The sequence below is a fragment of the Triplophysa rosa genome, linkage group LG16 (genome assembly GCF_024868665.1).
Source record: "Triplophysa rosa linkage group LG16, Trosa_1v2, whole genome shotgun sequence".
In the NCBI taxonomy this organism is placed as follows: domain Eukaryota; kingdom Metazoa; phylum Chordata; class Actinopteri; order Cypriniformes; family Nemacheilidae; genus Triplophysa; species Triplophysa rosa.
In genome coordinates, this window is record NC_079905.1 from 6,823,879 (window position 1) to 6,839,908 (window position 16,030).

Genomic DNA, 16,030 nt, shown 5'->3' on the forward strand with positions numbered 1-16,030 from the left:
AGATTTCTACACACATATGCATTTTATTAAAAAAATACCCCTGGAAAGATTAACACAGTAAATGTGTTATCTCCTGAAGGGAGGGCGTAATTTTAAAACTAAAAACTTTACATGGTAACACATTAATTGCTTAAAAACACACATTTGTGTGTTAAATTATCGGACACAATTTGTGTGTTAAAATGGCTTGCACACATATTGTGTTAAATTTGACACAGCATATGTTGTCCCTGAACACACTCCTTACATGTGTTAAAATTTGACACAACATGTGTCATTTTTAACACATCACTTTTTGCAGTGTATTTTGCAAGCAGACACAAAGAGAGAAATCAATTATGTAACCAGATACACATTGGAGAGCACCACATATGAGACGGAGTGAGTAATTAATTTAGTACCACAGAGTCAAGGCATTAAAACGTTTACGACTTCACACATGATACATGAACAGCTGCATCGGTTGGGAACTGTGGCAATGGCAGGACAAGACCGGAGACTGTAGCCTCAGTTACTAGATTCATGGGAACCATGCAGCGTTTTCATTGGAGTACTACCCAATTTGGAAATGGAGGCTTCTAAGTTCTAGCTAAATCTCCTAATATTTTAAGCATTCAGGTCTAAGCAGCAATTTAGAAATGATCACTTGCACCTTTTTTGTCAACAGAATTTATTTCCGATGCTAAAGCAAAGTGCTGAAAAAGATGATTAGGTAGGCCTACACTTTGCGACTGAGACAAAATGTACAGTATAACCACAAATTACATACTAATATATTTCTACACGTAAAGTAATCAATGTCGTACTTTATAGGGTGATATACATGCTCGCTACAGGTGGATTCATATTATTTTTATCTCTTCATTATCTCTTTATGTCACATGACCTCCTTTATGCCACACCCCTAATAAATAGCCAATATGTATTTCATTGGCTTCCAAATACACTCATAATACCATGAATTAAATCATGAACTAGACTCAATGCTGATGCCGAAAATAACAAATAATTTGGTCTGAAAACGAGCATTTTAAATTTGCATTTAATTAAGAAAAGAAAGGAAAATACTCTTTCAAATAGCTTTAAAAACTACTATGTTCACAAAGCGAAAGTATTCTATCTTTTTTTTTTGCTCTCAATATATTTTTTCACAATATCAATATTTTACAACATTTTTTATTTATTTGAACTAATTGAGCCTCAGAAGTATTGAGACATTACAAGCACGTTATGCGCCAAAAAAATCACTTAATATTCTAAAATCTACATTACCTTTTACTGATGTATTCTGTTAGGTGCATTTAGTTTGAAGTTAATATGAATCTAAAAAAGGTTGTAAAATAACTAAGAATAGAGAATAAATTAAAATTAAAAGGAAAAAGTAATGAACATTGATAATTGTGAATATTGATAAAAACAATATATTGTAATTAAAAATAACGGATTTTTTTCTTATAAACGAATTTATTTCTTATAACATTTTGGTGTTAAAAATATCATTAGCCTACATGTGAGAACATACAAATTCATGCGTAGGGAGAATAAGTACTTCTCCCGTCAATGAAATCGCAATGCTGTCTGAATAAAAGGCTACTGAAGTAAATTCAAAGTTAATCATTTTTGAGCAAATAAATAGTTAAAAACACTGTTTAAAGAAAATGTTTAAACAAGCCGCTTACGTCAAGAGAAAAGAAAAAGAAATGTCTGTTATTACCGAATGACTTTCTTCCCCGGAGACAAAAAGGAGATGTTTGGACCTCAGTTTTATTAACTTTCATTATATAAAAAGGAGCAGAATTAACCTTCCGGAAAACTCGAAATGACCAACAACGACGGAAAAATATAAAAATATATAGTTTTTATAGACCTTAATATTTTTATTTTTAATAATAACGATGTATATGTTCAATGTAAAAAATGATTTACATTCGGACAGTGCATTTTCATTCACAGTTAACATATTTATTTCAATAAATCTTTATACTTAGTGCTGTTTTTAAGCCATTATTAAGCACCTGTGGTGTGGTCATGAAAAAGAAACGCTCAATATCATTATGTCAAGTCGTTTTTAACTAAATTTTCATTAAAATAAACTAATTTTAAAAACCAGCAGGGCCCAAGAATAGTACTAAGAAAAACGCTTGTTATTGTGTAGGCCTAGGTATCTAAACATTGCTCCAAATTAGGCTTTGCTGACATCAAGTGGTTAAACTGTAAAACAACAACAACGACTAAATTAATGATTTTGATAGGTATAGGCTTATTTTATCTCTAACCTAGAAGATTGAGCTTCGTATGTTGGATAAAACAGTTTGTACAGTATGAGAAAGAATGGGGATGAAATATTTTCTCGTGTTAGTAGCTGTTTTTTACACACCTTTTTCTGGTGAATCTGAAATCTCTATTTGTGTATAACTTAGGCCTGCACAAAGGGTGTTTTAGGGTGCCGTAGGGCGAAATGCAATCAAAGAGACCAATAAAACTAGATTGTTTCCGCTGGCTTTTTTGTGCACACAGTCGAGTCTCACTGAAGGCAGGTGGGAATGAGGGGGAAAACTCTCCAAATGGGAACTGGGCCTCTGGAAATGGTCTAATTGTGTCTGGACGGTCATAAAGCCATTGAACGCGGAATGCCAGACAGTGTTGCCGAGTCTACGATTCATGGCCCTGACGCGAGGCCTTCGAAGTCAACATCCTTTTGGATACCTACGTCTACCATCATCTAACGTCCACTAGGCTATACTGTAGACCTTGTAAAATATCTATTAATATGGTTTGATGTCTGCAAGAGACAGCATCTAACATGGCAGCCCATCCCATTATCGTTATTAACAAAAGTGCATCGTCATGGAGGCAAGGACGCAGGTCCATTCTTTTAATTCCATAGATTCATGCACACATGGCGCATAATTTACTGGCCTCATCTGTCGAGCCTCACAACATCTTTGTTGTGTTGCGTTCTCTCGCCTCGCAGCGCTTTGCACCCCATAAACGGTTATAGCGGTAATTGTCTTTTATGGCAGTATGCAGCTAACAACCTCATCTGCCAGACGGGTCAGTAGACGAGACTGTTTTTCCAAACCTGAATGCAGGTCTTTGAAAAATCTAAAGGCTGTCTTAGTTAAAATATGTGCGTTTGTTTGAGATAAAGGGAGGGAAATGATGAGAATATTATTTCCTGCAAACATAAAACATTACATTTTACCCCTGAAAAGCTACTTTATTTTTTTTACAAATAACCATCTTTCTTATTCTGCCCAAAAATGATAATCTTTTAAAATAATCCCTTATGTTTAGATACCTCTTTCCACCAAAGCCAGTAAAGCAAATCTTTAAATAAACTAAATAACTAAATAAGAACATAAACATAGGCTAACTGAAAATAAGATATTCATAAAAGCAGAAGCTATCAACTTCGCACAACCTAGTACATGCAATTTGTCTCATGCATTTTGTACATTTTAAATCCTCGTTTAAAATTTCACGAGGATTAGAAAATTTCGTAGACACTTGTTTGGAGATATGATTTGCTTTTATTATTCAATAAATAAATCACAAATTACATCTGAGAAGTTTCATAATCAAAACATATTCGTGGCGGTCAATTGACCATGAGGTATTCGTAAAGTTGCCTACAGTGCTACTACAGTTTCATAACTATTTTAACTTGTCCCTGTTTGTCTTTTATAATACTATATCGGCTGATATGGCGTGAACATTTTTAACGACTTAAAAAGTAATATATAGGTATATAGGTAGTGTTATTTTACGCAATGTATTATACTATTTGTCATAATTTATCATTTGTTAGATTTTGTCATGACTGTAAAAAGGGCCGTGGCCACATAAACCCCTACGTGTATAAACTTTACATAAACAGGGGCCCAGTCTCCCCCACATGAAAACAATTAAGAAACTGCTACAAAACGAAAGAAAACTATTAATAAGACGTCCGAAACACATACTGGTATGCTAGGCTACTATCTAAGTGGAATATCACATATAGCTCCATAGTCATTTCTAATAAAATTGGAATCAAATGAAATACAGAGCTCATAGAAGGCTGTGAATTAACGAATGTTTAAATCAGCAAGAATCACATATGACAGTCATTTAGCCCAATCCAAAGACTAGACCCTTGCATGCTTTAAAACAATGGACAATTATATCTTGTTTGAAGGAATGACACAAGTATATGTAAAATCCCAACGACATAATTCCAGCAAATGGATGGATCGTTCCTCATCCTCACCTACACGAAGTGTTTTACTCTCGCTCGTCCTTCGTTCCGTCCTTGTTAAATTTTTTCCTCTTCATCCTGCGGTTTTGGAACCAAATTTTGACCTGCCTCTCCGTAAGGTTCAGAAGACGGGCGACCTCGTACCTGCGGTCGCGCGTGAGGTAAGTGTTAAATAAAAACTCTTTCTCCAGCTCGAGGATCTGGTGCTTAGTATAAGGGCATCGTTTTTTACGCGAAGAGCTCGCGTGAAGCCAGTTGGACACAGGGTTGTCTGAGAAAAGGTAGAGGGAAAGGTAGGAGGGTTCGAAATCATAAACGAGCACTGAATAGTTTTAATACAAGAACCAAATCCAGAACACAGAATAAATCTAAATTACTCAAAAGCCTCACCATTCTCAAAGCACTATCTGAAACAGGGATCTTTACATGCACGATTTTCACAGCAAAATACAGTGCGCCTCACATTAAGAAAATAATTTTGAAGAACTTTACCTGGATCAACGACCGGTTTCTCGTCAATCTCGGAGTCCCTTTCAGCAGCCTGCCCAGACACCGTCTCTGTCTCGGCAGGACATCCGCCGTTAGTGAAGTCCACAGAAGAAGGCACACCATGCGAACTGGCCTGTGCGCCATCATAATTTGTTCTATGTGTATCAGGTTTGGAATGGTAGTTATTGTGGACCACCGGTGGTTCAGTGAGAGGCAGTCCACAAGGCGAGTCCAACAGCCAAGACTGCACGTAATCCCCAACTACAGGAGGATGCGTATGCGGCTGGTACACTAGAGGCACACCACTGGAAAAATGCGTTTGGATGTGGCCCCAACCTGCGCCACCATACACAGGTTGCTTTGATGGAAATGTGCAGGGACCGAGCTCTGTGTGGTCTGTGGGTATAACAGAGGGCCTGGCGTGCGGGATGAGCGCTGAGCCTGAGGAGAAGCGAGTCTCCTCGTTCTCCGGTAAAATAAGCGAGTCAACGTAGTATCCTGTCAGAGCGCCGGATGTCGACATGGCGGGGTCGCACTTTCATGCACACACACACACATAAAAACACTAACACACACATACAGTAACACGCTCGCAAAATAACAATCTGTGGAAATGGAGAGGCACCCCCTCACAAAGCTCCGGTCAGCTAATAAGTTAGGAGCAGACTGCCATTTGATTGGCTGAGGTGCGCACGTGACCATTAGAAGAGGACAAAAAATAAATCAATAGAAATAAAGATTGCTTTACCCTAATTATACAATTCTTTCCTGTAACTACAACTGTCAAATGTGAAATTATGAAAATTAATGCGCACATCTATGTCCACATAAAATTCCATTTAAAATAACTTTTCTCTGAACAGATTATGTCTTTCAAAGCAAAATATTGATGAAATCCCTCGAATTGACTTATTCTGACCGTTCTGCAGAATACTGCAAAATAGAATTTATGAAAATAAAAAGAAAAATTATATAATCCGTTGACACCCTGTATTAAAATCATTTTTTTAGGAATGGCTTGTTTTGTGCTTCAAGCTAGTGTTTTCTGTAATGTTTGCGAATTTATCTTTAACAATGTAACCATGAAATTAAAATTAGTACAGATATTTCTATGCACGTCATCTGGTTTAAAAGGGGTAATTAACAAGGTCAGATAACGTCGTCCATATCAGTAATTCCCTTACTTGGTTTTCAGTCATTTCCATTTCTTTTTTTATTTTAAAATGTTCAGTATGAATGAGATTGATACCGTAATGATAAACAGTATGAACAGAAAAAAATAAGCTTAATAGACGTGCGGCTATCGATTGTCCAGCTTTTATTTTTATTGTTTAACTTTGTTGCAATATGGATAAATTATATAAAACAATACACAAATGCAGGCTGTAGTAAAAAAGCATTTATCCATGTAAGTAAACAATGTCCTATATATATCACTAATTTAACAAATGATAGACTGAATACGTATAATATAATATATGTTACATTCAGCTAAACATACATTTCATTTAATGTATCTTTTATTATATTTCTTCTGCTTAATAGAACGGACAAAAACGTCAACCAAGCCAAAATTGTATCTGACTATTTTGACTTAAAACTTATACACCATTTTTACAAACTACAGAATTGACAAAATAGCGATACAATGAATACTAATACACAGTAATTTACAATGTGTTCAATGCAACAATCACCGTCCAATAAAGGAATTTTTGACGTTTCATGTACACAAAAATTGTTTTAAAACGCAAAAGTACAAGATATTTTTCAGCACACGCAAAACAAAATTAATTTAGGAGAATTGACATTAGTTATAAAATCATAGGACTCTCAAGAAAAAACGATGAGTTAGTGTTTCATGAACAGGGAAAAGGGAAAAGGGGAAAACACTAACTTTATAACCTATAATCTCATCATACCTATTAGGAAAATGTAGCCTAATAAACGTAATAAAAATAGAAACTCTAATGGGTATCCTACGTCAAACAAAATGCAGGAATAGACAACAACGTCGTATTTAAAGCATAACAAAAATATTATTTATATGCAAAATTATAAAATCCTCCTGTATCCATTCTGATCATCTCTGTACCTGTGAGCATTCAGTAAAAAAATGAATATATATATACAAATATAATTCTTTATTTGCATGTTCACACTGCTAAGAGGTCCACTAATTACCAGAAGGACATGCCGGACGATTTTCCTTTTACAGCAGGAAACACCACTACTCAAGAAAGAAAAAGAGACGGAAACAACATGCCACTTTGAGGCTGTAAACGGCACAGGGGTGTTTGTTAACACGGTCGAGTTAGCACAACCACAATGCCTTTTAGGTACAGATAAATTCCCTTTGGTTGTGCGGCAGTGCCACCATAAAGCCGATCTTTTGTGTTTAGCCACCTTAGGCGCAAAAGTGAGGATGTTGGGTCTTTTGAGCTCTCTTGCGCGCCACTGATGTCGCTGTTTCCCACAGCCCCCGAGGCTCGATTTCGGCTTTGTGGACGTAACCTAGGCCTTGTCAAGTCCTGTCTGCATTGAGCTCGAGGACAAATCAACGTCTAGCTTTAGTCCCGTTCACCAGCAATATACAAATTAAACAATGTGACAATGATTGTTGAAACCGCATTAAAAAATATGTGTTGCATTTCGTAGAATAAAAAGTAATTCAGGCAGTAAAATATATTCTAGTCTCGATGCCCGCTATATATGATGCAAAAATGTAATATCGTAGGCTAAAGACGAATTAAACTGGGGTAATTAAGACAGTTTCATGTTGCAGAGTTTAACTATACAATCCCAACAACATGAAACTACCTAAACCACTCGGCAGTCTGGTTCAAAACATCTGACAACTTAAAGGCTATTCTAAACAAACCGCTGGCATTTTCTTGCCGCCATCCATAATGCATATCTATAAAAGCAGTGTAACATTGTTTTCTTAACATTTACATGACTAAATTTTAATCATAAATTGCACAATTCCGATAAAAAAAAACTTACCTGCGTTCGTTTAAATATAACAGCGCAAAAACAACGTATATTTCCATTGCCAGAAATCCTAGTGTTCTTATTCCTGCCTCCATCCAGTCTATACTGAGGGTAGTCACTCTGAAAAGCTATAGCCTCATAAAGTAACCAGCAATAAAACGTCACAAAAGCGGACTAAACTCGCTATAATACTACGACGTCCATACATGTTGCGGTACTTTGCTGAGATATAATCAAACCATTTCCGCCATAATAGAAAATGTGAAACAATGTAAAATAATAATAGCAAAAATCTCCCAGAATGTCCCAGAAAGCAATGTACACGAAATCAAAGCTCAGCAAATGTCAAGTAAATTCATAGGCAAAATATAGGCTACACAATTAAAAATAAATAAACTGTATAGAAGCACATTACCAGTAAAACACTGAAATGAACGTGTTTTTTGTTGTTGGTTGTTTTAGCCATGCAGACCTTCTTAATAGCTGATCTTTGAACTCACACATAGGCCTATATTGTTTCTATAGCACAATGATGTATGTGCTAATAAGCATTTAAAAATATTAGAGTATGTCTAGGCCAATGGCATGTAAAGACCAAAGCGCAGCAATTTACATTTGACATGTTTGTAAATGAACCAAAATGATAACTGGATCAAACAGGGACATGAACGCAACTAATCCGAGAGAAAATTAAAAACGCGCTGTTTTGTCAAATATTATCATAATGTTTATTGTTCATGACTTGCCTGTTGATCAGGTACAGGCTGCGTCTGATTTCTAGGCGGCGCTCATGAGTCAAGTACATAGCCTACTGAAGAGGAACTCCTTTTTCTTGAGGTTTTGCGTTTGTTGTTTTGACAGTACTTCTTCCGGTAGCCTAGTATCCCTAGCCGTTAGCTGAGCACTCCGTGCCTCTTCTAAGCGATGAAACACATGCATTGTAAAAGCACATACCGAAATATCATGTTTGTTTAATGGTCTACTGTGCACATTAAACTATACATTAAACCACGAACAGCAAGGAAAGTATACAAATTTAAAGGAAAAATATAAATTATGAAATATTTTAGACTTAAGTCTGGATAAGCAAATGCATAACTACTCATGTAAGCATATGCTTTATTTAGTATTTCTATTTGAATTTTCTTTATTATGATTGCACAGATGCGTTTTGTTGATTTTTATCATTCAGCACGTCACCTGACATTTAATATCATACTCGTCTACTCAAACTGAAGCCATGCCAGCATATTCTTTTTACTCTCTGAAAATATACCATTTAAAATAACAATGCGTTTTTTGAAATTTACATCTATTTGGTGCTGTTCAAGTCAGAACAACAACATAAGGCATAGTGTACACCAGATTAGTCTAACAACGATAAATACAATATCAAGTTAACATATAGGCCTATACCATAACACTAGATATTTAGGTTGCCTCACCTTTGACACAATTCACAGACTTACTCCTGCTCTGTAGGCCCAAAGGATAGCCGTATGCAATTAGCAGTGTTTGGTTCCCAAAACATTTTGGGTTTGCTGGGTAAATGTCCCTTTTGCCACCAATAGCTGGAGGCACTAACACATCTCCATCTCGCTCTCTTGATAATGCCGTATTTGAACCAAGAGTGCATATCAGCAGAAGTATTTGATCCTAAGGCAAATATGATACGGGTCACAAACATCTAGTGAACTCTAGTCCTTCCTCAAGTCGAGCAGACAACAGCCCGGTTTTCCTAAACGTAAACGCGCACATAAACTGTGCGTCACGACTTTGTTTCTCACAATTCCGCCTTGCTCGGCATTCATCCAAACGTGTTTTAGTAATGTTTCGCTTTAATGTCGTGGTAGACCCCAGCTCCTGATGATGGTGTAGGCGGCAGATTCAGTCCGCTTATCAATTAGCACAAGACGCTCACTCCCCATCTCGCTGGATGTAGTCTAGACGCCATTACCGACAGGTGTTTTTGGCTGTAATGAACCAGAGAGCACATTGGTAGGCATTGTCATTTACCTTGTTTAACACGCTGGATGTGCTGAGGTTAAGTGCATACCAGTAGGGAACACAAAACCACACCCCCATCTCTGCGTCACCTTTACAGTAGCAGCAGCTTGTGCAGAAAAGAATATGTACGGTGAATGGATTTCTGCTTTGAAATTTGCCTTCTAAACTATTTTAGACAAGATAAAGGAATATTTTATTCAAATAATTAAATATAAAAGAGAAAATGAAGTAAAAACAAACTATAATGGTTAGCTTATAAATATTTTTGTAAATTATTATAAACATTGCATATTTCTGGTGATGAAAAGTCCTGACATATACATAATATTACCCTTTCAAATGTATTTCATCATATAGCCTAAAATAAAATTTAACTACATGAAGAACCACGTCACTCATTACTACAATTTACACTGATCAAATGACATAGCCTTGTTGAAACGAGGTTGTTTGAAGTTTAAGCAAACAGGAAAACGTTTTTGTAAATTCTACTTTTAATATACAATAATAGCCCAATATTAATAAGATACGGCGAAGTATTTATTATTGTTAATTTATACGACGACGATTTATTACAACTACTACTACTAATATAGTAGTAGTAGTAGTAGTAGTAATAATAATAATAATAATAATGACAATAATAATTAATACTGTAATACTTTAGCACAGATGTGCCTATTTGTAATCCACATCAGTAAGAAAATTTCTTTCAGTAAGAAATAGGGATGTAACAATATTATAGATGTGGTGTTATGCAATAGCAAAATTGTCTCAATATTATCGTGGTCACATGATTGTATGAAACGATAGGTCTTCCGGGCCTAACATAGAGAATGTAAAAAAAATAGATCAAGGTCTATCTGTTGCAATTATTTTATTTTATAAAAGGGATTTCTAGGTCATACCTCTAAGGATGACGAAAAGATGATGGCACGTTTCAAAGTCATCATGTGTCATTTTAAATATAGCAACAAATATCGTACCGTGGACTTTATACCGAGATATTATAGTGCAGTGAGCGTTTGATATTGCTACATCCCTACAAACAAAGGAAACTTAAAAATGTTAGACATCTGTTCAAAGTGCTAATACAGAGCTAAGAATGAAGGAAGGCATACTTTAAGGACTGCAAATTCATATAGCTATTTTATTCCTGATCAAATAACAACCTAACACACCCCTTTGATCATCCATTAGTTTCACATTTGCCAAACTACAATTTTCTCTTTGTCTTTTAGCTGGCACGCTTATAGCCGTGTTGAAATATCGTATACCAAGCCCTTTGGTTACTATGTTTCTTTATCCCCAAGATCGAGTTCGCTGTAAACGGAACTCGAGAACAATAATCTGATATTTTATTGCTATCAGCGGAAGAATTTATTTTGCACTGGAGACAAATAGTGCACGCGCACTGTAATACTATCCGCCTTTCACGTCTTCATACTGTTATTGAATCTCTATTGCGGAAAGGCATGGTCTTGTTTCACAATTAAAAACACCATTTCAAATTACATCATTTGTCTCAACTAGAGTGAGAGTGGGCCTTTGGAGGCAGCTTTGTGACTGTTATGTTCTTTAGAGAAAGTTCCATCATTGCTGAAAGCTCGAGTGAAAGATGTGCTCCATTTCTGAGACCAATAAATCGACGAGTAGAGCTGCCTATAAATTAACTTGGCCATTTTTGTAAAAAAAATAATCTAATAAATTTTGCTCAACCATATCGCGGAAAACTCAACGTCTGTGCTATATGCTTAATGGATTTCTTAATCACAGGAGCACAGTTCATTTGCCATAAACTTTTTATTTCAGTGCGAAAAGTGGACTTTTAACGCCCTCATATTTTTACATCCCCATATTTCACATAATAAGTACAGTTGACATTTGGTGTGTGTTCTGGAAGCAGACGGTTTTGCCGGAATAAACTCAGTGACTTACTGAATCAAGTCCTTTGGAAACACCTGCAGAGGATTTGATATGTTTCAACAAGCCGTTCAGAGCATGAATCCACTTTTACATTGGAAACGTTTAAAGAAAGTCTCGTTAAATTATCCATTCAAAGCCACTCTGAGTGGGAGCTGTCTCACTTCAATTTATTCCATATACAACTCTCAACTGTCAATATATTGCTTTAGATACACAAACCTTTCTATTTGAACCGTTTCCAAGCCGTGAGATACTGTTCAATGGATGATCCACGACCATGACATTGATCCCACGAGTGCCTCCCAATGGACACCATTTGAAACTACTCGTCGGACAGTCATAACTGACCTTCAGTGCAGAAAAACAATGCACTGTAAATTTAGCAGAAGTACAGTTGAAATTAAATTAATACGAACAATGTCAATTAATACGAACTGGACAGAAAACACACTTTGAGCACACCTTAAGATGTCTTCGCCTCAGTCCCCTTGAAACTGTAGCTACCTTGGTTCTCAGACAGTTTATGACACAACACTGCAATTGTCCAAATGCTCCAGACACAGTGAGCTTTTTATGGTTGCGTTGCTTAAGCAACAAGGAGGATGTCTCCGTAATTAGGCGGATATTCCTTACCGCCTCAAAGGATGCGCCAGGCAGGCCCGGCCGCTTCGCTGCAAGCAATCATAAAGCTCAGTCTTTCTCCCCCTCTGTTCTACTTTCTTTCTATCTCCCTCTCACTTAGTTTATTGCTCTTAAATTGTCATATGTGAACGCTACGAGTACGCCCATAAACACTCGGATGATAACTACAAATAAGGTGACCACAGTAAAAGTCAGGTAAAAACAGTTTTTCCCCGAGAGAGTTGCTCTTTTGAAAGCTTTTAAGAGAAAGGCGGTAAACATCGTATGAAACCACATAACATGCAAGGAACATTATATACATTGCAGATCAAATAATGAGCTACAAACACTCTTTCAAATTACCCCTCTGGATTATTTAATTTTTGAAATATATGTTTTACATATGATCTTCTGATACAAGCAGACAAATCTTTGTTTTCATCCCCGCACAGTGTTTGTCACGTTTCTGTGCAGAGAATAAGGTGGACAAAAATGTTCAGTGCGAAAAATATTTCTTTTTAGGATGAAAAGGGACATAATGCAAGTAAACCAAGAGAAACACTTAATATATGCATTACCAGGTGTGTTTATGTTTTACTATTGATTGGAATTCAGAAAGTTTGCTCTTTTTTTCGTTCAATCAACCTTTGTAAAATTGTTATTTCATATCTCTCCGTTCACAGACTTTGCAAAAAATAAAAAAATTGAAATGATCAGAATATGGTCAGTATAGGCTACAGATGACCATGATGTTTAGACATTATTATATGAAATTGCTTACCTAAGTCTTTCAATAATAATGCTGAAGGTAATTGTTGGAAAATCAATAAATAATTCGAAAACGGCGAGCAGTCAAACCAACATTCTCGTATGTTGTTCTTCTATTTGGTCACACCAAAGTCTTTAGCCCAAAACGTAAAAAGACACTACATTCCCCCACGATTATCACACCACATTAAAAGTGTGTTACAAAGCATTTACTTGTTTAGACCCAAATGCTTTACACAGTTTTTCTCACTTTTTGTTTGTAATGCACAACTGAAAACAGGGAAGCAATTGCTCGGTGCAATTGTTCGACCTCCCAAAAATACTGATTTGTACGCAACAAAATTAATCGGAACACAACGTGTGTCAGTATACGAGCACAAAACAACGTTTACTGAAATCATGGAACTCTTCAAGTTATTGCGAATGGTTCTTTATCACGAACTTGAAATTATCCGCTGGCGCTGATCATCAGTATCGTATCATTTGTGATATCATTAATGCCGCTGTTGTGTTTGTGCATTTTTGGCATTTCCTTGTCCTACAGCAGCGGGTTTGTATAGTATTGCAATCGGTCTCGATTAAGCTTCTTTTCCTTCATGCGCCGGTTTTGGAACCAAATTTTCACTTGCCGATCGGTGAGATTAAGCATCCGTGAGAGTTGAAGTCGCTTCTCTTTGTTGATATACACACTGAAGAAAAACTCTCTTTCGAGCTCTCGGAGTTGAAATTTTGTATAGGGACATCTCTTCTTGCGAACCCTGGGTCCACCTGGGAGACAATTAACAAATAATATAATATTATAAGATTAGAAAATTCTTACGATGATAAGACTAGAAAAATATTAGACATATATTCATATTTTACAATATAATATTAAATATACATATTTATATTTTAATATAAGTATTACTACTGATAATGTATATAAATACATTAAAAGTATGAAAATATTTAGTGTTGTCAGTATAGCTACTACGAATATTGCTGTAAACATTATAATTTATTTTAGTACTAAAGTATTAGTACTTTTATATTGGATTGTTTATCAGACGCCTTGGTATAGGCACATATTGCATTTTCCCTAGCACAAGCCTTTTAAATCCTGAAAGAAACATTCATGATTTAACAGAGACACAGGAGAAGCTTGTTATTAAGGCTGTTGCAAGCAGTAGGCTATACTATGAAATCACCGCAGCCACTTAAATACGTTTTAAAGTTCAAGTTAAAAAATGCACGCTCCGCGTTTTCATGGCCAATTTCAATTCCAAGCGCACGTGATTCAAACAGTTTATACGTATCCTAGGTTTTGTTGGGGAAATCTCAAGCCCTCCATAAACCTTATACGCTTATAAAACAGCATATAAAAAATTTAACAGGAGCGCGCTAGATTGCAAACTTTCTCGCACGCTCGCTGCGCTCATACATACTGTTCGCACCGCTGGTCTTTTCCTCATTGTTGTTGCCAGAAGAAGATTCGGGGCTACTGGTCTCCTGTCGCTCCTTTTCTTCAGACTCCTGCTCCGGTGCGGGGACTGGCGTTGCCTGTTTACTGGAGTGCTGTTTATCCCTCGCTGCATAGTCGCTGTTCGGCGCACTGTCCGAGCCCACATGGGCTGCGTCGAAAAACTGGTCAAATGCTTGAGGCAGCACCCCGTTTCTTCCACCACCGCCGTAGAAATTGGACGCGGAGCTCGCATGCGATGTGTGGTAATATGCAGATGAATTATTCTTGGGGAATATCTCACCAACAGTCGTCGGTGTTGCTAAACACTCCCTGTGTACTATGTCCTCCGGCGGATAACACTGAGCCAATGGACCCCGGTGAGGCCATTTACTAGAAGCGTCAATAGCATAGTCCCGGAATGTAACCTCCCTGACATGCTGTACCTGAGGCAGGTTAGAAGAAAAAGAGTAGGGTACGGAACGAGAAGACGGACTTTGGGAAAGAAAAGAGGGCAGCGTGGAGAAATCAGCCCCCGGAACATAATACGTGCAGCTGGGCAGATACATGTTTGAGCCAACAGAAACCCTCTCGTCAAAATCCATCATTGTACCTGCGCAAATTCTAGCTTGAGCTAGCAAGACCTAAACGCAACGCCCACAACATAGCTCTCAGGAGCGCGTGCCTCTTACCCGAGTTGTAGTGGGATCCGCCAGGCAGAATTTTTGAGAGGTAAGATGACGTGGAAATCCATTACGATCCATTCCGACCGAGGCCAAGGTCACGTGATCGAAAAAAGAAATTGACAGGTCGCTCTCTTCCTGTTCAACAACAATATCTACCAATTACAAACCCATGTGTACTGTAATGGTGGGCTACACTGTGCAACAAGGTTTCGAAATACACGAATATTCTTTACAAATAATTTGAATCAGAATTTTACTGGGCATGTTTGATTGTATAGCCTATTTTTAAATGACGAATAACATCAATGCGACCAGAAACTCATACTTCAAAACATTAATGAATATAATATTTTTTAAAGATATCTCTCGGTATTTTGGTCTTAAATAGGCTAGCATACGTATTTTTTATTGCTGCGGTATGACTCGCAGGAATCCGTGGAGTCATCTCAATCTCCACTTTCTGCTTTTCCCGTTGTGTTCGAGCTATTGATTAAACCAAGATCTATTCATGTATGAGGAGACGGAACTAGGCCTATACGAGGACCACTTTGTGAGATAAAATAACGGGCTTTAAATGAAGGGGAAATTTAAATTAAATGAAACAGTGATTTGCTAGTATTTCCATTTTTAAATATTTGCCATGTCCTTTTTACAATAGAGTGTTACATTTTCTTTTTCAGCTCCAACCCTGTTTATTTGACAGAAGCCACAATAAATAAATCCAACCGTGGGTCTAAACCCGGATTAGGCCATAGATGCCTACGAGGAACACACACGGAGGTGAGTGACACGAGCCTCTCATAATTTTCAGTAATCTGAGTAATCTGATGTTGCATTAGTGATGCTAAAGATTAGTGT

General features: G+C 36.9%; 2 protein-coding genes across 2 annotated transcripts; both read right to left on the reverse strand.

The window, feature by feature from the left end:
* Nucleotides 1-3,535: 3,535 nt before the first annotated feature.
* hoxa9a (homeobox A9a) lies at nt 3,536-7,495 on the reverse strand. The gene is made up of 2 exons (XM_057354039.1): nt 4,733-7,495; nt 3,536-4,511 (listed from the first exon to the last, which is right to left on the reverse strand). The coding sequence occupies exons 1-2, from the start codon at nt 5,250-5,252 to the stop codon at nt 4,267-4,269; spliced, it is 765 nt and encodes a 254-aa protein (XP_057210022.1). The 5' UTR covers nt 5,253-7,495; the 3' UTR covers nt 3,536-4,266.
* A 6,015-nt stretch (nt 7,496-13,510) lies between these two features.
* hoxa11a (homeobox A11a) lies at nt 13,511-15,094 on the reverse strand. Its single transcript, XM_057354037.1, has 2 exons — nt 14,473-15,094; nt 13,511-13,813 (listed from the first exon to the last, which is right to left on the reverse strand). The coding sequence occupies exons 1-2, from the start codon at nt 15,092-15,094 to the stop codon at nt 13,584-13,586; spliced, it is 852 nt and encodes a 283-aa protein (XP_057210020.1). The 3' UTR covers nt 13,511-13,583.
* Between the last annotated feature and the right edge of the window lie 936 nt (nt 15,095-16,030).

Coding starts and splice junctions, on each gene's coding strand:
- hoxa9a (XM_057354039.1), bottom strand. CDS start 5,252: ATGTCGACATCCGGCGCTCTGACAGGATACTACGTTGACTCGCTTATT. Junction 4,512..4,732: donor GAAACCGGTCGTTGATCCAG/GTAAAGTTCTTC, acceptor ACCTTTTCTCAG/ACAACCCTGTGTCCAACTGG.
- hoxa11a (XM_057354037.1), bottom strand. CDS start 15,094: ATGATGGATTTTGACGAGAGGGTTTCTGTTGGCTCAAACATGTATCTG. Junction 13,814..14,472: donor AAAGACCAGCGGTGCGAACA/GTATGTATGAGC, acceptor ATTGTCTCCCAG/GTGGACCCAGGGTTCGCAAG.